The sequence below is a fragment of the Tupaia chinensis genome, unplaced genomic scaffold (assembly GCF_000334495.1).
Source record: "Tupaia chinensis unplaced genomic scaffold, TupChi_1.0 Scaffold000270_2, whole genome shotgun sequence".
NCBI lineage: Eukaryota > Metazoa > Chordata > Mammalia > Scandentia > Tupaiidae > Tupaia > Tupaia belangeri.
Window position 1 is genome coordinate 1,520,255 of NW_006159751.1, and position 25,804 is coordinate 1,546,058.

Here is a 25,804-nt window from a genome sequence, read left to right on the forward strand (position 1 = left end):
GCTTGCTTCCTTGCTTTCTCTCTCTCTCTCTCTCTCTCTCTCTCTCTGTCTCTTTCTAGTCAAATTAAAATAAATAAACGAACAAACTAAATTAAAAATAATTTATTCTTTAAAAAAAAAGAAATATAGTAAAATAAGAATTGGTTATTGTACTCCCTATTTTACTTCAGCCTAAGTCTGAGACTTTTTTGTTTATAAATTGCTTATTTGCATACACAGCATACCACATCTATATACACGCTTGTATACACCATATTGGGTTTTTTTGTTTGTTTTTTCTTTGAGAGGTTTTTCGCTATAGGGTACATGCGCTTTCAGGATCCTGGGCACACACGCACATGTGCCCGGCGTGAGTTTTAAGCCACTGGGTCTGGGACGCGAACCATGGTCGACTACGTGGGAGTCCAGCGACACAGCCATTACGCTAACTGCTGGTTCCCTGTATACACCATATTGTAATGAAGTTGTTTCTGCTGGAAATTTTAATCATATGTTTAATGTTAGAGGCATTTTTGTAGAATAGCTTACCATTATTATTAACTTTTTTTTACACTGATTAACACCATCCAGTGCCACTAAAGTTAACTGTCTGCTAGGACAGAAATGGGCAAATAGGCAAAATACATCAATGTGCATTTTTAGTGAATGTTGGTAACGTGCCAGTTTTATTTTCAAGTTCCTCCCCCCTCATATCTAACTATGATGTACTTTTAAGGCAATAATAGTATAGTTAGTTAGTTTGCAAAATGTGAATAGTTTTTCTGGTTTCTCCATTTTGTATGTTTTGAGTTAGGATTCATGGGGTGTTTACCATTCTCAATACACCTATATAGTGAAACAGATCATTTAATCATGCCTTTTTTTTTTTTTTTTAAAGCATTGGCTAACTTTTAGCAGTAGGCTTGTACACTTTCATAAGTACAACCGAGTTTTGGATTACATCATTTACATAATCTAAAAGTAAACTTGAGCATAATAGAAGCTGAAAACAAAATAAGTCTGATATTTCTTTGCACTAAGAAATGTAGTTCCTATTCTAAATAATATACCCTTATTAGAAAAGGATCATTTTTAGTGGTTACAATTGCCTAAACATTTTTTTCTGTTTAAAGTATTGGTAAAATAGTTTTTTAAAATTATTATTGATGTTGCATTGTGGCCAATTTTGTACAGAATATAAGTGTAAAGAAATAAATTATCTATGACCCCCATCAACTGTAGAAAATTAACTACTAACATTTTCATGTTATTTTCCAATTCTTTTCTTGCATGTACAATTTTTTATTTTTAAATTTTAAAAAGTTACTTACTTTACTTAATTTATCATTTTTATTATTGTTAAATTTGCTATAGGTCATGCATGAGAGAGGGAGGGAGGGAGGGAGGGAGGGAGAGAGAGAGAAATTGAGAAAGCAAGGCACCAGGTCTGGGACTTGAGCCGCAGTCAGCCATGTGGGAGCCTAAAGCCTTAACCACCATGCCACCTACTGGCCCCCAACTTTTATTTTTGTAAAAATTAGAATTATTGGGCCGGCGGGTTACATGGAGGTTAAGGCACTGAATCTCACATGGCTGACTGCACAGTGGGTCCGGGACACAGCCACCTGGAAATCAACACTGGTTGTGTATTTGCCCAAGATCCCGAGAGGAGAATAGAGAAGGGGTTGTGGTAGGGCCATCCCCACTCTGGGGTGATTTCCTTCTCTCTCTCTCTCTCTCTGTGTGTGTGTGTGTGTGTTTCTGGCTAGTGCATGCACTCTATAGCAAAAAATTAAATAAAATTTGAATTATTACTTTTTATATACTACTTTGATCCTATTTGTGGTTTCCTTGTGTGGGACTAAAAGGTTGACTTTTTAAAAATATTATTACTGTTTTATATAACACAGGGACAAGCATTTTTGTACATTTATCTTTGATTGCATCTCTTGTTTTTGTGTTTTGTTTTTCCTTCCTTTAGGATAGATTCCCAGAAGTGGGATAACTGGATCAGAGGGTGATTACCCTGTGTATAAGAGTGTGTGTCTCACTGCACCTTCAATGTCATTGACTAGGTCAGTTTTTATAATCTTTGCCGATTTGATAGATATCTGTTACATTCTTGGGTGGTAGTCACAGAATTTTCATGTTATTAATAATATGTAAAACCTTCATAGTGTATGACTAGTAATTTGCAGTTATCTTCCCAAAACTTGGTTGGAATGAGTTTCTTTACTATCTAGGTAAAAGTAATCTCTGTGACAAAAGGATATTAATTAAAGTTGTAATTTGAGCTTTTTTTTTTTTTTTTCAGAGAAATAGAATTTTTTTTTTTTTGAGAGGTTTTTGCTATAGGGCGTGTACATTTGCCAGGAATACAGAGATACAGAGACAGAAAGTGAGAAATCACCCCCTGGGGAGATGGCCATGTATTATCCCTTCTTCTCCATTCTCCTCTCGGGATCTTGGGCATGCACGCATACATGCCCAGTGAGAGTTTAATCCATCAGGTCTGGGACTCGAACTGTGGTCGACTACAGCTGGTCCCAGAAATATAATTTTTTCTGAGAGAAATTTTTGCTATAGGGCACGTGCATTTGCTGGAGAGACAGAGAGATAGAAAATGAGAAATTATCCCCCAGGGGGAATGGCCACACCACAGTCCCTTCATTTTCCTCTTGGGATTTTGGCTATGCACCTGTACATGCCTGGTGTGAATTTTAAGCCTCTTGATCTGGGACTCAAACTCTGGTCCACTACTTGGGAGTCCAATAATGTAACCATTACACCATCTGCTGGTCTTGAGAAATAGAATTTTAACATTCCTCTTTTAATTTTTTAAAGAGATTTTTACTATAGGGAATATGCATTTGCTGGAGATACAGAAAGCCACGAGGTGGGGGGGGGATGAGGGGGGATGGCCACACCACAATCCCTTCTCCATTCTCCTCTCGGGATTTTTGGCATGCATGCACACACACCGGGCATGAGTCTTTTAGGCTGCCAGGTCTGGACCTCAAACTCCAATCAACTACATGGGAGTCCAGCAACATAACCATAATGCCATCCACTGATCCCAATATTCCTTTTTTACTAAAGTGACTTACATGAGAAAGCTTGTTTTGTAGTATGTAATAAGTAGAAATATTAGGTTAAAAAATTATGTAAAACTAAATTATTTCAGCTAGATGGTGGAACAGTCACTTGGTTAACTTAAACAAACTTTAGTTTTTAGAGCAGAGAGCTCCAGCGTTAGGCAACTTGGGTTCACATCCTTGCTTTGCCACTTATTCAGTACATGATTTGAGATAATTCACTAAATAGATGATTTGATATTTGTAAACCTTGGTATTCTCAGCTTTAAAAGGAAAATACATACTTATTGAGATGATTGGAAACAATGTATAAGACTGCTCGACACATTGTAGGTATTTAATAAAAGCTGGATTTTTTCCCCCTGCCAGTCTCTTAGAGGGCAGAAGAGCTCTCATTTTTTGTGTCCATAGTTTACTTGAATAAATACAGAGATGCAAATAGCCTTTGGTGAGAGAAATGGCTGCTAGAAGGGAGTGGTAGACATTCTTGTGGTAGAAATGGGGTGTTCCAAGATAGAAAGTTCAGGCAAAGTTGAAGGACAAGATTTTGATTTGACAGAAGCCTAAACTGTTATATAGTTAGAAAATGTGGAAATATAGATAGATGGGGACTAGATTTTGTAATAAGTAATTCAATGGTATTTTGAGAAATACTGACTTTATTCAGGAGCACAGCAGGTTTTCATATGAGGAAAATGACTTGATAGAAGCATCGGTCTAAAGGAAGATGAATCTGGTCATAGGGTATAGAATGAATCAAGAAAGGAAAAGGCAGAAGACAGTGAGGGATGGTTTAGTAGAACAGGTAAGGCAAAATCTAAGAATTTAATGGGACCAGCAGTTGGTGTAATGGCTATGTTGCTGGGCTCCCATGTGGTTGACCACAGTTTAAGTCCTAGACCCGGCAGCTTAAACTCATGCTGGGCACAAGTGCGTGTGTGCCCAAGATCCTGAGAGGAGAATGGAGAAGGGAATGCGGCATGGTCATCCTCGGGGGTGATTTCTTTATCGCTCTCTGTCTCTGTCTTCCTGGTGCACACACACACCCTATGGCAAAAGCCTCTCAAAAAAAAAAAAAAAAAAAAAAAAAGGTTTAATAGGGAAAAAAGAGGGAATGTTGTGGGAGAGTTTGTGTCCAGTTTGGAGATGGAATTCAAAAGGAACATTCCATCTAAGGTCTAAACTACATGGAGTTAGGCAACCTCTGAGAGAAGATAGGACTTAGTATTCTTTGGTTATCACACTTTTTTAAAAAAAATGGAAGAGTAAAAAGATTCCTATCATTTCATCAGTGAAAAGCATATGTTTATAGTTTTTAAAAATATATGCACAATCTCCTGCAGAAATTTTACTTATTTGGTATTTTGTGTTCTTAGTTAATAGGAACTTTTACTTTGTATTTCAGGAGGTATTCTCTTACAATGTTTTACTATAAGGTGAAGTCCTTCTGCATGTGGTTTTTGCAACACTCGTGCTGCTGGATTTCTAAAATATCAGTTATGTGGGGACCAATAAGTGGTTAAGGTGCTGGACTCCCACATGGTCAGCCATTGTTTGAGTCCAGGACCCAGCAGCTTGAAACTCACACCAGACACATATGCACGCTTGCCCAAAATCCCAAGAGGAGAATGGAGAAGGGATTGCAGTGTGGCCATCACCCCGGGGAGGTGATTTCTCACTTCTTATCTGTCTCTCTGTCTATCCAGGGAGCATACATGCCCTATACCAAAAATTACTCTTAAAAAAAAACACAAAAAACAATTAGGGGGCCAGCAGATGGCATGGTGGTTAAGGCGCTGGACATTCCCACATGACCCACAGTAGTTCGAGTTCTGGACCTGGGAGATTGCTTTCTTTCTCTCTTTACCCCTCTCTCTCTCTGTCTCTCTCTGGTCACATTTTAAAACAATAATAAATGAATGAATAATAAAATTAAATAAATAATTTTAAAAACCAATAAGTTACGTGAGAAGTAATAAATGAAGTATGACTTCTTGTTTATTAAAAACAGCTTCAAATGTTGAAGGCAGTGAAATATGGGGTGACAAAAATTAGGAAAGTTGAACCTATGATCTTTAGGAAAAAAATATATTACTTTCAGGTCCAGCTAGGTGTTGTGGTGGTTGAGGCTGCTGGATCCCACGTAATTGATTTCGAGGTTCAAGTCCTGCACTTAGCATTTGAAAACATGCCAGGTGGGGGCCAACAGGTGGTATGGTGGTTGAGGTGCTGAACTCCCACGTGACTGATTGCAGTTCAAGTCCTGGACCTGGTGCCTTGAAAATCACATCAGGTATGTGTGCATGCATGCCCAAAATTCCAAGAGGAGAATGGATGAGAAGGGATTGTGGCATAGCCATCCTCCAGGGGATGATTTCTCACTTTCCCTCTTACTGTTTCTGTGGTAAGTGCATGTAAAAAAAGAAAAGGAGAGACATGCTAGGTGTGTGTGTGTGTGTGTGTGTGTGTGTGTGTGTGTGTGCAGACCCAGAATCCCAAGAGGAAAATAAAGGAGAAGGGATTATGGCCTCTCCATTCCCCCAGTGGGTACTTTCTCACTTTCTCTCTCTGGCAAGCGCATACACACTATAGAAAAAAAATTGGGTGGGGGAGTGGGGCCAGCAGTTGGCTTAATTGCTATGTCGCTGGACTTCATGTAGTTGACCACGGTTTGAGTCCCAGACCCAGTGACTTGAACTCACGCTGGGTGCATGTCCATGTGTGCCCAAGATCCGGAGAGGAGAATGGAGGAAAAGAGATTATGATGTGGCCATCCCCCCTGGGGGGTGATTTCTCACTTTCTGTCTCTGTCTCTTTCTGGTGAGCACACACGCCCTATAGCAAAACAAAACAAAACAAAACAAAAAAACTCTCCAAAAAAAAATTTTTTTTCCAAATTGCTTTTAAGGGATCAGCTGATGACATAATGGTTACATTGTTGGACTCCCATGTAGTCGACCACAGTTCAAGTCTCAGAGCCCATGGCTTAAAACACGCTGAGTGTGTGTGTGTGTATGCCCAAGATCCTGAGAGGAGAATGGAAGAGAAGGGATTGCAGCATGGCTATCCCCCCAGGGGTAATTTCTCACTTTATGTCTGTTTCTCTCTAGCAAGCACATGTGCCCTATAGTAAAAATCTCTCTTAAAACATTATTTTTAGTATTCCCATTCTCTTTTCCCTTAATTTTCCTAAATAAAAAAAAAGGATCCACAGGTACCATTTTTAGTCATTCTAGTATTTGATTCTAGCTCTGCTTGTACTTTCCACTTGACTGAATAATATGTAAGCAAGTTAGCCTGAAGATTGATATATTAATATCTTTTTAACTGGTAAGTAAATTCATGAGCTGTGAATTGTCTGCTCTCTGTCTTCCAATTGAGAAAAAAGCAACCTTCAATTAAAAATATATATATACAGGCTTGTGGTACTTCTAAGATGTTGCATTTTTTTAATCAGTGAATTGACATACTTTTCTTATGTTCCTTTTAGTTTTCAAATAGTGTCTGAATTCAGAAATAAGTATTATTAGTTTTATTTAAATATCTTCTTTTAAAAGTATTCTTGAAAATATTTTTACATTGGGAACCAGCAGTTAGCGTAATGGCTATGTCGCTGGACTCCCACATAGTCGACCGCAGTTCGCGTCCCGGACCCGGTGGCTTAAAACTCACGCCAGGCACATGTGCATGTGTGCCCAAGATCCCGAGAGGAGAATGGAGGAGAAGGGATTGGGGGGTGATTTCTCGCTTTCTGTCTCTATGTCTCTCTCTTGTCTGTCTGGCGAGCGCACATGCCCTATAGCAAAAAAACCTCTCAAAAAAAATTTTTTTTACATTAATAAACAAATGTAGAACATAGTATTGGGGATTATGTGTGTGTGTGTGTGTTACTTTTTACAAATACTGTCTTTTTCCTATGTGAAACTGCAGAAGGCCAGATGTGGTCACCTGAATGTCAATTCCATTTATTAAAGGAACCTCAGATATTCAAAATAGTTATTTAATGTCACAATCTATAAGATTCCAGTTGGGTTTATTTTAAATAGGTTTGAGGATATTTCTGCCCTTTTGTCTGCTGAGATTATACAGACACTCTCCTAGGACTGATCACCCACTCTCTTGCCCTACCTGGACCCCAACTGTAGTGGAGAGTACCAGGTTTTTTTCTGGTTTGGGCCATTTTGGCCCTGTCACCATGTCTTGCTTTCTTAGAAACCTGCTTGTATCTTGGCAGGAGAAAGGAATTATTAGAATAAGTAGCAATGCATAGTACACTGTTACAAGATAATTCACTCAGTTTTTACATGAAATGACTTGAAGTATGTGAAACATGAATAGACCTTTATATCTTTCTCTCCTGAAGAATGAAAATAAAAGAAAATGAAGCCCATTGGTTGAATAAATATCGTGTATATTTTTCTTTCTCTTTTAACAAAATTTTTTTTTGCATTTCTTTTGAATCAGCAATTTTGAATGCTAAATGTAAGTTCTTGACTATGAAATGAGAGTCATTTTCCAACCTAATATTAAAGAGTTTGGTTAGTCATCTAACAAATATTTATTGAGTGATTATTGGGTGTCTAGTACTATTCTAGGAAATATAGCAGTGAATAAGACATGCTGTCAGAGCTTTTTATACTAGTGAGGTGTCGGTGGTAGTGGAGAGAAACAGTAAACAAACAGGATAATTTCAGAGGACGCAAATGCCACGAAGAAACTATAGCAGCATGAAAGGTAGTGATGTCAGGGTTTAGGTGAGAGTTGAGGAAAAACTGACTTGGTGACATTTAATGTGGAACCTGAATGGCAAAATACCAATGATGTAACTACATACACGAAGAATGAACCAGGATGAGGACCCAGTTGGTGGAAAGACCCTAAAGTGGGAAGCAGGTCGTAATGTTTGAAGAATATCAAGAAGATCCTTAGTATCCCAGGGCTGGGAAGAGACTAGTAGATGAGACTGGTAGGCAATAATCACGTAGGTCCACGGTAGAGAGTTGGGTTTTGTTGTAAAGATTAAGGGAAAACATTGGATATCATTACTTATCTTTATGGATAAACATGTCACTTTTGAAGTTGAAGATGCTGTTACTAGTAATGTTGACGTACAGTGAATCTGTAGGGTAACCAGTAATTTCTCTAGACAAAACCATTGACTTAAGGTTCATAAATTATGTTCTTTGCAGGGGTCTGCAGAGATAGGAATAAATTATTTTTAGTATTGTAAAAAGTCTAATGAAAATTGTGTGTTTGCTCTCAGTAGATTTATACAGGTAAAATACTGTGTATCTCTCTTTTAAAAAACATCTTAGTCTTATGGCTTTTTTACATTTTTAATCTTTAAAAAAAAAATTCTAGAGGGCTCTTTGCACATGTGAAGGGGAGAGAGAGAGAGAGAGAAAGTGAGAGAAAGAAAGAGGAAAGCATTCCCCAGTGGGGCCATGCCCTGCCATGATTTCAGTTCTTCCATCTCATCAGAATCATGGGCATGCACACACACACACCTTCACCGAGTGTTTTTCAAGTTGCTGGGGCCAGGATCTGAACCGTAGTTAGCTATGTGGGATCCAGCTTTCTCTATACAAGCCTTAACCACTGCTGTTCTACAGAGCTGGCTCTACTGTGTATCTTTTCTTTGGTCGTTAATTATATTGATTCAAGTCTTTGAGCTTAATTACCACAAATCCTTATCATACAGTGTGGTGATTTGTAGGTTGTTAGTGAAATAAAATATTATACTTGCTCCTTAAGAACCCAGTTTTGAGTTTTACTAGTATTTTTTGTTGGCTTGTCAGAGGGAATATATACTTGCAGGAGAGAAGGGAAGCAAGAGAGCATCCTCCCATGGGGCATGGTTATGCCAGTCTTTTCTCCATTTTTCCCTCCTCTTGGGATTTTAGGCATGCACATACACGTGTCTGGTGTGTTTTTCAAGCTGCCAGATCTGGGACTCAACCACATAGTCGGCCATGTGAGCTCCAGCTGCCTTAACCACCAGGCAGTGGACTGGCCTCACTAGTTTTTAAGTCTTCTGATAAGTGAATTCTGATTAGCCTTTACTTACTGGTTAATCAAATGTCAATGCAGTTGGTAGACAAAAACCTTTAAAGAGGTAGAATCCGTGGAGAATAAAAGGTTTTTCATAGAAAGGTTGAAAACTGTTCTTGGGACCAGCAGTTGGTGTAATGGCTATGTCGCTGGACTCCCATGTAGTCGACCGCAGTTCAAGTCCTGGACCCAGTGGCTTAAACTCACTCCAGGCGCATGTGCATGCAGGCCTATGATCCCAAGAGGAGAATAGAGAAGGGATTGCAGCAAGGCCATCCCCCCGGTGGGTGAGTTCTTGCTTCCTGTCTCTCTCTGTCTCTCTGGTGAGTGCACGCGCCCTATAGTAAAAACCTCTCCAAAAAAAAAAAAAAAAACAGATGAAATCAGTTTTTTCTGAAGAAGTTTTATAGACTCATCTAGGAGAAAATGCTGTGATATACTAAAGAAAGGATTATAGGGACAGAGGTAGTCTTTTGTCATTCACTCATCCATCCATGTGTGCATGTAAGCAATATACAAATATTTATTGATTGCCTATTTTCTGTTTGGTACTGCATTAGTCCCTTCTGGGAGCTTACTATCAGCATGATCCTCTATAATTACAGCTGTGTGAATTTTCATAAGTTACATAATTGAGAGTTTCATCACCTGTTTACTATGCACATTAAAGGATATAAGTGATCTACATTCAAAAAATATTAGTTCCCTTTTCTCTGCAGATTCCCATAGAGGTTATGACACTTAAGAACAGTTTCCTTTGGGACCAGCAGTTAGCGTAATGGCTATGTCTCTGGACTCCCATGTAGTCGACCACAGTTCAAGGCCTGGACCCAGTAGCTTAAACTCATGCTGGGCGCATGTGCATGTGTGCCCAAGATCCCAAGAGGAGAATGGAGGAGAGTGGATTGTGGTGTGGCCATCCCCCTATATATATATATATATATATATCTCAAAATGTGTAATTTATTTTTCAGAAATATGAAGTGATAATTCTTTATATCTGCCCATCCAGTGTGTTTTATTTTTCCCAACTAATGTCTATACCCAGTAGAATGGTAGCATATTTCTAAACTTCATGTTATAAAATGATAATCCTTCAAATTAAGTATCATCTTAATAAATGTAGTTTAGAGTTCTTTTGAATGACAGTCTTATAGAAATGGATACCTGAGGGGTAAAGTAGATGTAGGCAATCATGAAATTAGAAGAAATTATATTAGTGGAAGGCTTAGTAAAGGAAGGGATTCGTTATAGGGCAGTGATGACATATGGAAGTTGTGCTTGACTGTGGAAAAAAGAGAAATGACATTTATGCAATGAAGGACATGAGGAGGTAAACTTGTGTCCAGCGGGTAGAATACTTTGGATTAGATGTTACAGTCTACAGGGACCTTCACAGAGGATATGATTAATCTGTCACCAGTTGTGGTAATTTAATGATCACTGTTTCAAAGATGTGTGTCTTGTTGGTTTGGATTGGAGTATAATAAACATAGGTAATAATGAAGAAATTTGTTTTTTGTGAAGAAAGAACATATTTTAAAATTTGTTTCTAGTTATCTGAGACTGAACTTATGACTGGTTTAGAAAAGATAACTTTTTATGATCTTTTGGTTCTTGGTGTCCTTAAAGTGTTGACTTTTTTCCTGCTAGATTTCTGTATGACAACTTTTAGACTGCTTTACTTCTGTATACCGCTGTTTCCATTCTAATCATACAGTCGGTTTAATAATGACATACATAACCCTTGGTAGGAAGTTTTCATGCTTCAGAAAATTATTTTGCATATAAAGGACAAGTATGAATTTGCCCTATAGATGTATATCTCTAAAAATGATGTGAATAGGAACTTCACAAATGTAATTTTTTAAGAACATCAAATATCAAATTGGATCAGTTCTGTAGTGCAGTGTTGGGGGAGCCAGAACCTAAACAACCAACTATGTTTCTTTTTTTTTTTTTTTTTGCTATAGGGCGTGTGCGCTCGCCAGACAGACAGAGACAGACAGAAAGCGAGAAATCTCCCCCCCAGGGGGATGGCCATGCCGCAATCCCTTCTCCTCCATTCTCCTCTCAGGATCTTGCGCACACACACACACACACACACACACGCGCGCGCGTGCGCCTGGTGTGAGTTTTAAGCCACCGGATCCGGGATGCGAACCGCAGTCGACTATATGGGAGTCCAGTGACATAGCCATTACGCTAACTGCTGGTCCCTCACGACCAACTATGTTTCTAATCCTAGTCTTTGGTAGCCTGAAAAGCATGTCTGGCACTTGTGCATACTTGCGCAAAATCCTTATGGGATGGAGAAAGTGAGAGAAAAGATTGCGATGTGACCATTCCTCACTAGGAGGTGTTTTCTCTCTCTCTGGTAAGTGCACATACCCTCGCAGTTAAAAAAGAATAATAAGGAACCAGCAGATGGCATAATGTTTACATTGCTGGACTCTCACGTAGCCTACCACAGTTCAAGTCCAAATCCGGCAGCTTGAAATTCACACTGGGTATATGTGCATCTGTGCCCAAGATCCTAGGAGGGGAATGGAGAAGGGATTGCGGTGTGGCCATCCCCCCCAGGGGATGATTTTTTGCTTTCTGTCTCTCTGTTTTTCTCTGTCTCTCCGGCAAGCACATGTGCCCTATAGCAAAAATCTCTCTTACGGGAAAAAAAATAATAGAAGAATACCAGATTAAGAAAAATATGGGCAAGTGATTTGGGAATGTGAATCTTCTAATTATCAGATCCACCTTTATTTGTATGTTTAGACTTTCAGATAGTAAGTTGTTTGGTATTTTTTTTTTAGGATGGTAAGAAATTTCGGGCTTCATTTGCAAATTGGTCAAATAGTATATATTCTTTGTTTAAGAGATTTTTGTTATAGGGTGAGTGTGCTTGCTCAAGAGAGAGAAAGCTAAAAATAATTTCGGGGGGGATGGCCATGCCTCAGTCCCTTTACCTCCATTCTCTTGGGATTATGGGCACACATGCATACGAACCTGGTGCGAGTTCAAAGCTACCAGGTCTAGGACTTGAACTGTGGTTGGCCACCTGAGAGTCCAGTGCTTCAACCACTATGCTACCTGCTGACTCTTTAAAAAGTAGGTCCTAGGACAGTAAGTGGCATGGAGGTTAGGGTGCTGGACTCGACATGACTGACTAGGCTGTTCAAGTCTGGACCTAGCAGCTTGAAAATCACACCAGGCTTGTGTGTGTGCACCTGTTCACAATCCTGAGAGGAAAATGGAAAAGAAGGGATTGTGGCATGACCATTCTCCCCTTAGGGAGAGAGTTCTCACTTTTTTTCTCTGCCTGTCTCTGGCAAGGGCATGCCCCCTGTAACAAAAACTTTAAAAAAAAAAAAAAAAACACCTCATATGCCTTAATACTCATTTTCATGCTTAGGACAAATTTCAATTTTAAGACATCCCTTTGGTGACTAGTGTTTTACTGAAATGTGACGGGGTTTTTTTTAATTATTTTTTTCTTTTACGCACACATGCCTGATGTGTTTTAAGCTGCCAGGTCTGGGCCTCGAATTGTGGTTAGCTATGTGGGAGTCCAGTGACATAACCATTACACCATCTGCCGGTCTCAACTATTATTACTTAAAATTCGCTATAGGGCATGTGTGCTCACCAGAGACTAAGTCCCAGACCTGGGACTCAAAATGCAGTTAGTCACGTGGGAGTCCAGTGCCTTATTCACCATACCACCTGTTGGCCCTGAAATGTTATAATTTGTACATTGGAATATGACAACATTACAATTCAGGAGCCAACCAAAAATCTGCATTTGGAACCATAGGTAGGAGGGTTTTAGATAATGTAGTCATCTCATTGTTCCCATTATACTTTTGACTTGGACTTTGTGGATTTGTCATCAATAGAACAAGCTCGGAATCGTGTCACCACTCAGTGCCATGTGCTTCTATGTGTAGTAAGCAATAGTAGGCCTCAGATACTGGATATGAAGAATCATTGCTTTGTGGTTACTGTAGTTGCCTCAGCTTTGGTTCATAAGATCATATTGTTAGTACTCTTTTTAAAAAGTGCTCTATTGTTAAGGGAAGAAAGCAGATTATTAGTGTTTGCATGGTATAACTTTAGTACTTATTTTCAACAAATATCTATTCATGTATAGAATATTGACTAAAGGGAAACACACCAAAAAGCTGTTATTTACAAATTGTGGGATTACAGGTGATTTGTATTTTCCTCTTAGAACTTTTATTTTATGAATTTTATAAGATATTCATATATTTTATAGTCAGAAAACAAAAGTTCTAAAATCAATTTATTATAGAACATGATCTTAAATTTAATGACACTTTAAAGATGAAGATTCTTAGGGATTGAATGAGTAAGAGGCTTTACAAATGAATGAATATAATTTCTGAAATGGGATTATCTGTTATAAAAATTTGTATGTCAAAACAGAACCGAACTTGAATTGTTATTTTCTGCGTGTGGAATGAGAGAAATGATTTTACATGATTTAAACGTATTTATTCACTTACATGGTATTTTACATGATTTAAATGTATTTATGGTATGTTAAATCTTTAAATATTTTTAAAGACTTAGGAATAAAGGAGTATGCTTTATGTTTATAATAATGAAAACTAACATGTCTTACTTTTTTCATTGTATGTTTCTTTTTACGTTTTTCACATATAATTTTTTTTTTTGGAGAGGTTTTTGCTATAGGGCATGTGCACTCGCCAGACAGACAGAGACAGAGAGACAGAAAGCGAGAAATCACCCCCCAGGGGGGATGGCCACACCGCAATCCCTCCTCCTCCATTCTCCTCTTGGGATCTTGGGCACACACGCACATGCGCCTGGCGTGAGTTTTAAGCCACTGGGTCTGGGACGCGAACCGCAGTCGACTACATGAGAGTCCAGCGACATAGCCATTACGCTAACTGCTGGTCCCCCAAAATAATTTTTTTTAATTGCCAGAGGGTACCTGCACATGCCAGAGTCAAAGCAAGAGAGGGGGGGAGAGGGAGGAACCACCCTGAATGAGGTATGGTCACACCACAATCCCTTCTCCATATCTCCATCCCATTGGGATTTGGGACATGCGTATACATGCCCCTGGCATGTTTCATAAGCTACTATGCTGGAATTTGAACTGTATTTAGCCATGTAGAATCTGACTCCCTAAACCACTGCATTATGGGGCCAGCCCTCGTTTTAGTTTTTTAATTATTTAAGCTTACATACACAACTTAAGTCAGACTCATGTATCCCAGAGATTCACTGTGGGACAAAAATGAGAAAGTATTAGTGTGGCAATGTTTCTCAACCTTTTAATCATTACCATTGTCCCCCAGCCTTTTTAGATTTTTTTCCTAATTTTCCTAATGAAATTTTATGCCATAGATATAAACTATATATTTGTTTTTGTAGTGTATGTAAATCTGTGATCTATACACAAAAAGAATAAGGTTTATTTATTTTTTTCCCTTCAAGAGCCTATTTTTATCCCACTTGGGGTGATATTTTCTATTTAGAATACATGTGAAAAACTGGAAGAAAAATCAACCTTACTTTTATCTCTGAAACTGTTAACCTTGTAGCATACAAGTTTTTCAGTGCACCAGTTTTTTTTTTTTTTTAACAAAAATGAAGTCAGATATGTATTTCATTTTTTCTTAATATGTTGTGAATTTCTTGACAAGTATATTTTAACAGTATCATATGTAGTGGAGAAATTAATATGGATGCATAGTATTCCATTATGTGAATTTTCTATCATTTATTTAAATGATTCCCTGTTGTCTACAACTTTTTTTTATTATAAAAGCTTCCTTAAGAATATCATTGTAGTTGAATTTTCCCATGCGTCCTTAATTATTTCCTAAGGTTAAATCACAAGAATTAGAACTATTTTATTCTGTACATTTTAATTTTTTAAAGAGATTTTTGTCTTAGGGCACATGTGCTCACCAGAGACAGTGAGAGGGAAAGTGAGAAATCACCCCTCAGGAGAGATGGCCACACAGCAGCCCCTTCTCCATTCTCTTCCTGGGGCACACGTACATACCTGGTGTGATTTTGAAGCCACCAGGTCCTGGACTGGAACTGTGGTCGGTCATGTGGGAATCCAGTGATGTAACTGCTATCCCATCTGCTGCCCCCCATTTTAATAGTTCTATGGTGTGTCTAACTCAGAAGGCAAAAATCCCTTCCCCCAAAGATAGCTACCATTAAAGTGGATTTTTTGTCCAGTTTTTTGTTGTGTATATTCTTAACAGTTTCGTATCATTAATATCTGTTTAGTTAAGAATAGATTTTACCTTTACTATAGAAATTGTTTTTTGCTTAAGGTATTTTAGTCATCTTTTTATATCACTATATTTATTTTTCTTTTCTTTTTTTAAAGTTTTTGCCATAGGGCATGTGCACTTGCCAGAGAGAAAGACCGATAGAAATAGTGAGAGGGAAAGTGAGAAGTCAGTCACCTCCTGGGTGATGCCATGCCACAATCCCTTCTCTTCCATTCTCCTCCTGGGACTTTGGGCATACGCACATATGCACATACACACACGGTGGGGGTGGAGGGACATGATTTTGAGGCTACCTGGTCTGGGACTCATACCACATTGGGCCATGTGGAAGTCCAGAGCCCTTCCACCATGTCACCTTCTGGCTCCCTGTATAATTTTTTTAAACAATATTTCACTGTATGTTATATAGTCATTTATTCATTTTTCTATTGAAGATTTTGTTTGCTATTTTAATTTACTTTTGCATACATCTTTGTTTACTTGTTTATGTCTGTATTGTAAATTCTCATTTGTATTGGAATTACTGGGCCATGTAAGAATTAGAAGTCTTTTAGTGCTCTGGTGTCTTTTTTATGTTTCCTGGGATATTTAAATCAATAGGTTTGCCTACTCTGGTATTGGTAGCATATTTTAATTACTGTAGCTTTATAGTGTTATACTTTTATATTTGGGAATATAAAAGATATGTATTTTTTCTCCGTACTTTTGGTAATGTACTTGTTTTAGATAGTTAATATTACACTTTTCTGCTTATAGGGTGGCTTTACTGATTGTATTCAGATTTATTTGTACATTTTCCTGAGGTTTAGAGTTAAATGAAGTTCAGACTGTATCAGAATAGTTATGTTGGTAGCACTTTTGAGTCAACATTTGATTTTTATAGAATTTTTAAAAAATATTTTTAGTTTTTGCTATAGAGCATGTGTGCTCACTGGAGAGAAAGCACACCCCATGCTGCAGTTCCTTCTCCTCTTGGGATTTTTGGCACAGTCTGTATTTGGCCTGCTTTTAGCTGCTGGGTCCAGGACTCAAACCACTCATCTGGCAATGTGGGATCCAATTGCCTTAATTTCCATGTCACGTGCTGATCTGATTTTTGTAGAATCTTAATCAAATTATTGTCTTTTTTTTTTTTTTTTTGGAGAGTTTTTTTGCTATAGGGCATATACAATTGCCATAAAGGCATAGAGAGACAGATACAGAGAGAAATCCCCCCCCCATGGGAGATGGCTATGCTGCAATCCCTTCTCCTCCATTCTCTTGGGATCTTGGGCACACACGCATGCACACGCACCTGGTGTGAGTTTAAACCACCGGATCTGGGACTCAAACTGTGGTTGACTACGTGGGATCTAGCGACATAGCCATTACACCATTTGCTGGTCCTGGTTTTTTTTACAACCTTTTCCCCCTTTGCGTGTCCTGGTTTTTTTTTTTTTTTTTTTTTTTTCTGGATTCAAGTGGTTTTATTTATGGGAGATGAATTAACACTACAAATTGATTATGCCTTTTTTTTTTTTTAAAGAGATTTTTGCTATAGGGTGCATTTGCTTGCTGGAGAGACACAGAGACAGAAAGCAAGAAATCAACCCCCTATGTGTGATGTCCACACCACAATCCCTTCTCCTCCATTTTCCTCTTGAGATTTTGGGGCCATGTGCAAATGTGCCTACCATGAGTTTAAGCCACCGGGTCTGAGACTTGAACCATGGTTGACTTTGTGGGAGTCCTGTGATAAAACCACTATGCCATCTTAATTATTTTCAAATGCTCTTAGCATTATGGAAGAGTTAGTTTACCTTTGTAATGAAAAATCTCTTCCATGAAACAGGGTCCTTTATCTCAGAATCATAGCTGCAAACAAATGACAACCTGTACCTGAGCATTAACTCATGACTTTAGACCTTTGTCCAAGCCTGTGTGATTGCTTAGATACAGCCTTACCTACCCACCCCTTTTGCCTTTTTTTTTTTTAATTTTTTTCCCTGAAGACTGATGCCACATGAAACTTTGAACTTATTTAAATGAATAGTTCATAAAGGAAGATACTTGGTATTAAGTGTTATATGAGGTTATTTTAAATGTTCACAAAAATTAGAGTGTATAGTAAATGTTCTGTTGTATAAAACTTGAAATATTTCTATTTTATTATTTCTCATTATTTTTTTCTCACAATTGTGATAACTTAGTACCAGTAAGACCTTAATTACTATTTATTTTTATTTTCTTTTTTGAGAAGTTTTTGCTATAGGGTGCATGCACTCACCAGAAAGAGAGAGACAGAGAGACAGAAAGCGAGAAATCACCTCCCCCCAAGGGGCGATGGCCACGCCACAATCCATTCTCTTTCATTCTCCTCTAGGGATCTTGGGCACACATGTACATGCACCTGGCCTGAGTTTTAAGCCACTAGGTCTGGGACTCAAATCGCGGTCGACTACATGGGAGTCCAGCGACATAGCCATCAAGCCAACTACTGGTCCCAAGACCTTAATTACTAATAGTCATCCAGTGCCAAGGATTCTTTAATTAAGTTTTGTTAGAACATACAGCTCCAGGGGACCAGTGGTTGGCGTAATGGCTATGTCGGTGAGCTCCCATGTAGTCAATCACGGTTCTAGTACTGACCCTAGTGGCTTAACTCACGTCGGGCGTGTGTGCATGTGTGCCCAAGATCCCGAGAGAAGAATGGAGGAGAAGGGATTGCGGCGCAGCCATCCTCCCTGGGGGGTGATTTCTCGCTTTCTGTCTCTGTCTTTCTGGTGAGCACACGTGCCCTTTAGCAAAAACCTCTCCAAAAAAGATAAAAAAGAAAGAAAGAAAGAGAATATACAGCTCCACTGCACATAGAAGTTGAAAGATTTTATTTTTATGTTTTATGTTTTGACTAAAAGTAAGCTGCCTTTCAAGAAAAGATCAAGCAGTTTTTTACTGGTCCTTTTTAATAATTATTTTCTAAATACTGGATTGTTGGAGAAATCATGATGTATTTATGTTTCTCTACACAAACAACAACCCAATAATTATTAAAACAATCCTTGAACATCCTTTCAGTCACACTTTTTTTTTGGTAGCAGCTTTTGCCATAGGGCACGTGCCCTTGCTGGAGAGGGAGAAAGAGACAGTGAGAGGGAAAAATGAGAAATCACCCCCCCAGGGGGTATGGCCACACTGCAATCCCTTCTCCATTCTCCTTCTGGGATCTTGCGCACACACAAACACTCATGCCTGGCTGGTGTGAGTTTCAGGCCACTGGATCCAGTACACAAACTGTGATTGGCCATATGGGAGTCCAACAATGTAACTACTGTGCCCTCTTTTGGGCTCTAAGTCACACATTTTTAAGAATGCATTATTTTTATTAAGTAGTACATTGTAAAGAAATACAGATAATATAAAAAATAAGTCAAGAAAAGATAAAAATGATTGTCAATTGGTTATATATCCTCACAGAAATTTCCTATAAAAATAAGCATTCATGTATGTATGTGTGTGTGTGTATATACACACACATATACACACACACAAACGCATAGAAATAGTTTTATTTTCATATCTGATTTTTATTGCATGTTCAGGTGTAGAAGTGAGATACTGAGTTGTCAGAAAAGTCATGATGCATTTTTGCTTAGAAAAACATAGAAAAATAAGTCATGACTTTTCCATTCTCCTCTCGGGATCTTGGGCACGTACGCACACATGCCCAGTGTGAGTTTAAGCCACCGGGTCCGGGACTCGAACCGCGGTCGACTACGTGGGAGTCCAGCGACATAGCCATTACGCTAACTGCTGGTCCCTGTCATGACTTTTCCAATGACCCAATATGTAGACTTAAAATGTTCTATATTAGCATGCTAGTAAATAAAAATTTTATTCTTCAAAGACACATTTTGTCATTTTTCCCAGTATCTACCTTGTTTCTCCCTCACTTCTATTCTGTTCTTTTAATGACTACTTTTCTCCTTGAAAGTAGAAGGATAGTGTGGTAGGTCTCAACTCTGGCTTGTCCGTACATTAGATTTAACTTAGGATGGTTTGGGGAATATCTGCATTCTGGTCTGCCATTCAGAGAGTCTTAATTAATTGATCATAACAAGAGACGGCATGTGGGAGGAGAACATGCTTAATCTTAGCCCGCTTACAGAAGCTTGCCCCAGCTTCTGAGTTCACTTATAGTCTGGTGAAAGCAAATAGCTGAATCCAAGGAGCCATCTTCCCCAGTTTTCCTGTCTTTAAGGAGTATGTGTATGTTTTGGGTATAGGTCTTTATAATCTCTGAAATTCTAAGAAATGCACCGCAACAAACTCCCTCATTTAATTCTGGTATTAGTTCATTCACAGTTGTTGTACTTTAATTCTGAGGAAAATTAATACATTTGTGTAGTGCAGATTAGATAGACAAGAAGATGACTGATAAGACAGTGTGGTGTTAGGGTTAGCCACACAGGTGCTAAAGCCAGACGTCCTTGTGTTATAATTATACTTTATGTCTGTTGAGCTTGGACAACTTAGTTTTAGCCTCTCTGCCTCATGTATAAAATGGAGGTAATAGGAACCAGCAAATGGCATAATGGTTATGTAATGGTCATTGGACTCCCATGTAGTCGACCATGTTTGATTTAGACTCACACCTGGCACATGTGCATGTGGGTCCAAGATCCTGATAGGAGAATGAAGAAGGGATTGCAGCATGGCCATCCTCTCTGGGGGAGTGATTTCTCACTTTCTGTGTCTCTGTCTCCCTCTTTCTGACAAGTATGCACGCCCTATAGCTAAATTCTCTCTAAAAAAAAAAAAACACACACACACAAAAAAAAACAAAAGTAATAGTCCATATTGTAGGAATGTTGTGAGGGTTCAAAATCTCAATATATGCAAAGTGTTTAAAACAGCATTTTGTATATGGGAAGTATACAATAAATAATAGTTACAACTAATTTATTACCTTTTGTATATCCTCTTTTCTAACATTTTTTACCCTTCTTGCCCATTCCTCTGAAGTTAAGTTAATGCTTTCCTTGATAAACTAGAACAGGGGCTAGCAAATGTTTTCTATAACGTGCCAGATAATAAATATTTTGTTTTTAGGGCTTGTGGCCTCCATGTGTATATTCAGTTCTACTGTTGTAGGGTAAAAGCAGCTGTAAACCATATATAATCAACAAATGAGGTGTCTGAGTCTACTTTCTTTATGGAAACTGAAATCAATTTCGTGTAATTTTCACATGTCACAAAGTATTATTTTTCTGGGGAAGAAAAATCTAAGACTGTGAAAAACATTCCTAATTCACAGGCCACACAGAATAGGCAGTGGGCTGCCGCTTTGGCCTATGGGTCATAGTTTGTTGGCCCCGGAAGCAGAATGAAAGGAACCTGCACATTCTGACAACTATTTTAGATACCTTTTCTTAGTTATATCTTCATTCTTTACTTTCCTTGTATTGGAAGAATCTAGAAAATTAATTTTTTTGCTGTCAGGGTTAGAATTTAAAAGTTCTACTCACATCTTTAAGCTTAGACCTTATTAGCACATATGTGAAACAGTGATACTTTGTGGCCTCTCTTCTCCTCAAACAAGACATATGTAAGTATGTTTTAGTGTGTTATGTTACAAGTAACAGGGATATCTGAACTGGGTGACTTACAAGGATAGAGGTTTATTTAGATTATGATTTTGGAGGTCCAAGGTCAAGGGGCCACATTTGGTGAGAATCTTCCTGTGTACGGGGACTGCAGAATCCCATGGTGGTACAAAGAATCACATGGTGAGACAGAGCTAGGGCAGAGTATATGTTCATGCTTGTGATTTGTTTCATTCTCTCCCCTTATAAATCCATCAGGATTTTATACTGGAGGTCCCACTCTAAAGACTTGAATCCTAATCACTTCCCAAAGGCCCTACTTCTTAATTCCAGAGTAAGATAAAGCTCTCACACTCTTAATCCTATCACATCTAAAGTTCATTGCATGGATTTTGAGGGGATGCATTCAAATTGTAGTATATGTTTATGGTTCTTTGGTTGTAAGCTACAGAAACACCACTGTGTTTTCCTGATCACTGGCACTTGTCTTTAGCGCTATAGTTAAGGAATCAGACATATACCTGCAGAACCAGTAGGACAGGTATGCACACATACATAATACAGTTGCCTTTTGGTAACTGTAGGGAATTGGTTCCCGAACCCCTTGAAGATAGTAAAATCCAAGAATACTTGAGCTTTACATATAAAATGGTACAACATTTGCATATAACCCATGTACATCTTCCCATATCTTTAAATCATATCTAGATTACTAATGAATAATTTTTTGAGAGATGTTTTTGCTATACGGTGCGTGCGCTCGCCAGACAGACAGAGACAGAGAGATAGAAAGCAAGAAATCACCCCCCAGAGGAGATGGCCACGCCGCAGTCCCTTCTCCTCCATTCTCCTCTTGGGATCTTGGGCACGCACGCACACGCACCCGGCGTGAGTTTAAGCCACCTGGTCTGGGACTCGAACCGTGGTCAACTACATGGGAGTCCAGCAACATAGCCATTACGCTAACTGCTGGTCCCACTAATGAATAATCTTGGCATCAAATATAAGTTGAAAGTAAAATATATAAACTTTTTTTAAAAAAATGTTTTTCACTATAGGGCACATGCACTCACCAGACAGAGAGAGACAGAGAGACAGAAAGCGAGAAACCACCCCCAGGGGGGATGGCCACGCCACAATCCCTTCTCCTCCATTCTCCTCTTGGGATCTTGGGCACGCACACACACGCGCCCGGCATGAGTTTTAAGCCACCAGGTCCGGGATGTGAACCGTGGTTGACTACATGGGAGTCCAGCGACATAGCCATTATGCTAACTGCTGGTCCCAATATATAAACTTCTTTAGCATCTCTCTTTTAGGGGAGATTTCTTTATTGATGTGGCCTGGCTGTCTGTATCCATGGTTGGTTGACTTTGTGGATGTGGAACTGGTGTTTGTATCCATATTGTATGTACACTTATATTGTACCAATAAAGACATTTATTTCAAAGAATTGGCTACATGATTATGGAGGCTGGCAAGCCCAAAATCTGTAGGGCAGACCAGCAGGCTGGAAACTAGCTGGAGCTCATACCACCATTTTGTAACAGCATTTATTTTTCAGGAAAATCTGAGTTTTTAGTTTTAAGGCCTTTTAACTTTTTAACTGATTGGATGAGGCATATCATGTCTGTCTGTCTATCTATCTATCTATCTGTCCGTCTGTCTGTCTGTCTGTTTTAAAGAGGTCTTTTACCTTAGGGCATGTGCACTTAACCAGAGAGAGAGAGGAAGGGAGGGAGGGAGGGAGGAAAAGTGAGAAATCACCGCCCCAGGGGGATGGCCAGGCCACATTCCCTTCTCCATTTTCCTCCTGGGATCTTGGACATGCACACATACATGCCTGGCATGAATTTCAAGCCACTGGGTTCGGGACTTGAACCAACCATGGTTGGCCATGTGGGAGCCCAGCTACGTAAATGCTATGCCATCTGCTAGCCCCAAGGCCTAACCATATGTTTGAGGATAATCTTCTTTACCTAAAGTCAACTGATTATAGATTATATATTTATCTTCTTCATGAAAAACAGACACAGGCACCCTTAACAGGGTCTTGTTACATGATGATCTTCACCACCACGACCCCTGCCTCCAACCCATCCAACCTGCCAGAATCAGAGGTGCACATGGACATGGGCTCAGTGTGTTCGGGTCAACCAAGATCTGAACCCAGGTTCATATGGCTCCAGCATCATAGAGTGGCACCACTTGTGCCACCATAGCTAGTGGGCCTGATTATAAATTTTAATTGCATGTATATAATATCTTTACAACAGCACTTGGATTCACATTTCTTAGAGTAACTGAGTACAGTAACCTAGCCAAGTTGACATATATATATATATATATATAAAACTAACCATCACAGAATTCAGTAAATATTTTTTCAGTAATGGGGCCAGCAGGTGGTGTGGTGGTAAGGCGCTGAACTCCCATGTGGTCGACCATGGTTTGAGTCCTGGACTTGGTGGCTTGCTTTCTCACTTTTCCTCCCTCTCTCTGTCTTTGTCTCCCTCTAGTGAGTGCACATGCCCTATAGCACATTTTAAATAATAATAATGATAATGCTAAATAAAGTTAAATTTTTAAAAATTGTCCAATAATAGAATGAATAAATGGAGAAAATAGTAAATTAAAACAGGAAATTATTTATTTAAACAATGTTGCGTAACAGAATTTATGGGGAAAAAAGGCAGATTGGCCCCACTGCAGTGGGATGCTAAGATACTGTGCTCTGAAGGCTGAGATCATATGGGAAGTCCAGATTTCATTCCTGGTCCTACGGCTGGTCATGTGGTAGATGCCTATAATCCAAGTGACTGTGGGAAGCTAAGATGGGAGGATCATAAACTCAGGTTTGACCTGGGCATCATTGCGAGACCCTGTCTTTAAAACAAAGACAAAGATCAGGCAGCTATGCTTCGGGAAACCCTGAGAAAAACTAGGCCAGTTTGTAGTGATATGAACCCAGATAGCCTTAAGGGGTAGTGTCTTCAGTGTCCACAGTTGTAATGAATTGGCTCTTAACAATTTTATTCCTCATATCATTCTGCTCAAGATTCAGCTTTCTTGGGAAACTACTATTGGCCTACCTTGAGTTTGAGTCACAGGTCTCCCTTGCCTAATGGAGGTTGGGCCATCTTGATTGACATTCATACCAAAACTACATACAAGGAGACAAGGACTGTTTCCCAACAGAGTCAGGATGCTGTTAGTACAAGAAGGAGGAAGGGATACTAGACATGTAAAAATAGCAGATGTCCATTTCACCAACGCTTGGTATCTGCCCACACAGAGGGACAGCTGGTAAGGCTGACAAGAATCAGGGCCAGATGGTGTAGAACTTTATAAGCCCTGGTTAATAACAATGGATGGACTGCATCCTCTAGAATAATAAACCATTTAAGGGGCGGGTGTGTGTGCACGTCATAGATTCCTTTGAAAATTTGAAATTTTGGGGCCAAATTTTGGGCCTTTTCCTCTCTCCAGAAAATCATACCTGTGTGTTTATATATATATATATATATATATATAGTTGATGGAAAGAGAGGCTAGTTTCTGAATCTGAAAAGTTAAAAACTTAATAGAGAGAAAGTGGTATTGCATGTATAATAATTAAGGAATTTATGCAGGGGAACCACGATAGTCACACTTGTGTTATTTATTTATTTATTTATTTATTTGAATTATTTTATTTAATTTTCTTTTCTTTCTTTTTCTCTTTCTTTTTTTTCTCTTCCTTATTTTAATTTGACCAGAGAGGAACAGAATGAGAAAAAGAGAGAGAAAGCAAGAAAGCAAGCTGCCAGGTCTGGCATTTGAACCATGGTCAGCCATGTGGGATTCCAGGACCCTTAACCACCTTGCCACCTTCTGGCTGCTTATTTATTTTTAATTTCTAGAAGGTGCTTATGCCTGCCAGAGAGAGGGAGAGAAAGAAGGAAAGGGAGAAAACATCCCCCAGTGGAATGTGGTCACTCCGCAATCCCTTCTCCGTTTCTCTATCCTGTCAGGATTTGGGGGCACACATGCACATGCATGTGGCATGTTTTTCAAGCTGTCATGACTGGGATTCAAATGATGGTTAGCCATGTAGGATCCAGCTACCTTAATCACTAGGCTATGGGACTGACCCTATAACCATAGTGAGCCTTTAACTCATTTATCAATAGAAGATTCTTGAGAATCACTTTTTTGAGTCCAAAAGTATTGAGCTCAAGCATAGTATGAAGAGCTGATCACTTTATCATGTATTTGTATGTAACATTTTTAAAATTCCACAGTCTGTGTATGCTATTGTTCTGATACTTTCATACATGTTGAAAGTCTAAGATTAGTCTTAACACTGAGAAATTTTTCATCAATGAGAATGTAATAAATATTATTTGGGGGGGGGGGCATGAGAGGTTTTCGCTATAGGGCGCGTGCGCTCACCAGACAGACAGAGAAAGATAGAGAGATAGAAAGTGAGAAATCACCCCCCGGGGGGATGGTCACGCTGCAGTCTCTTCTCCATTCTCCTCTCGGGATCTTGGGCACGCACGCACACGCACCTGGCTTGAGTTTTAAGCCACCGGGTCCGGGACGGAAACCGCGGTCGACTATGTGGGAGTCCAGCAACATAGCCATTACGCTAACTGCTGGTTCCCAATGAATATTATTTTTAATTGTTCTTAATCTTAACCAGTTCATACTGTATTGAGAATTCTACTGGTTAGTGAGAGTAGCTGGCGTAGTTGGTGTCTGGAACTAATTCTACACAGAGATTCCTTTATAATCATTTTTCTAACGTACT

The 25,804-nt window shown here is 39.0% G+C and overlaps 1 protein-coding gene across 2 annotated transcripts in view; it reads left to right on the forward strand.

Moving 5' to 3' along the window:
* Positions 1 to 1,953: 1,953 nt before the first annotated feature.
* Positions 1,954 to 25,804, forward strand: part of RAP1A (RAP1A, member of RAS oncogene family) — an 85,247-nt gene continuing 61,396 nt past the window's right edge. The window contains exon 1 of one of the 2 annotated variants that reach the window (XM_006149592.3): positions 1,954 to 2,054. Coding sequence is in view for 1 of the 2 variants with exons in the window: in XM_014588229.2 (XP_014443715.1) it covers positions 2,041 to 2,054 (14 nt within the window). In the remaining variant the exon portion in view is untranslated. The remainder of the gene's footprint in view (positions 2,055 to 25,804) is intronic. The other variant, XM_014588229.2, reaches the window with a different exon arrangement.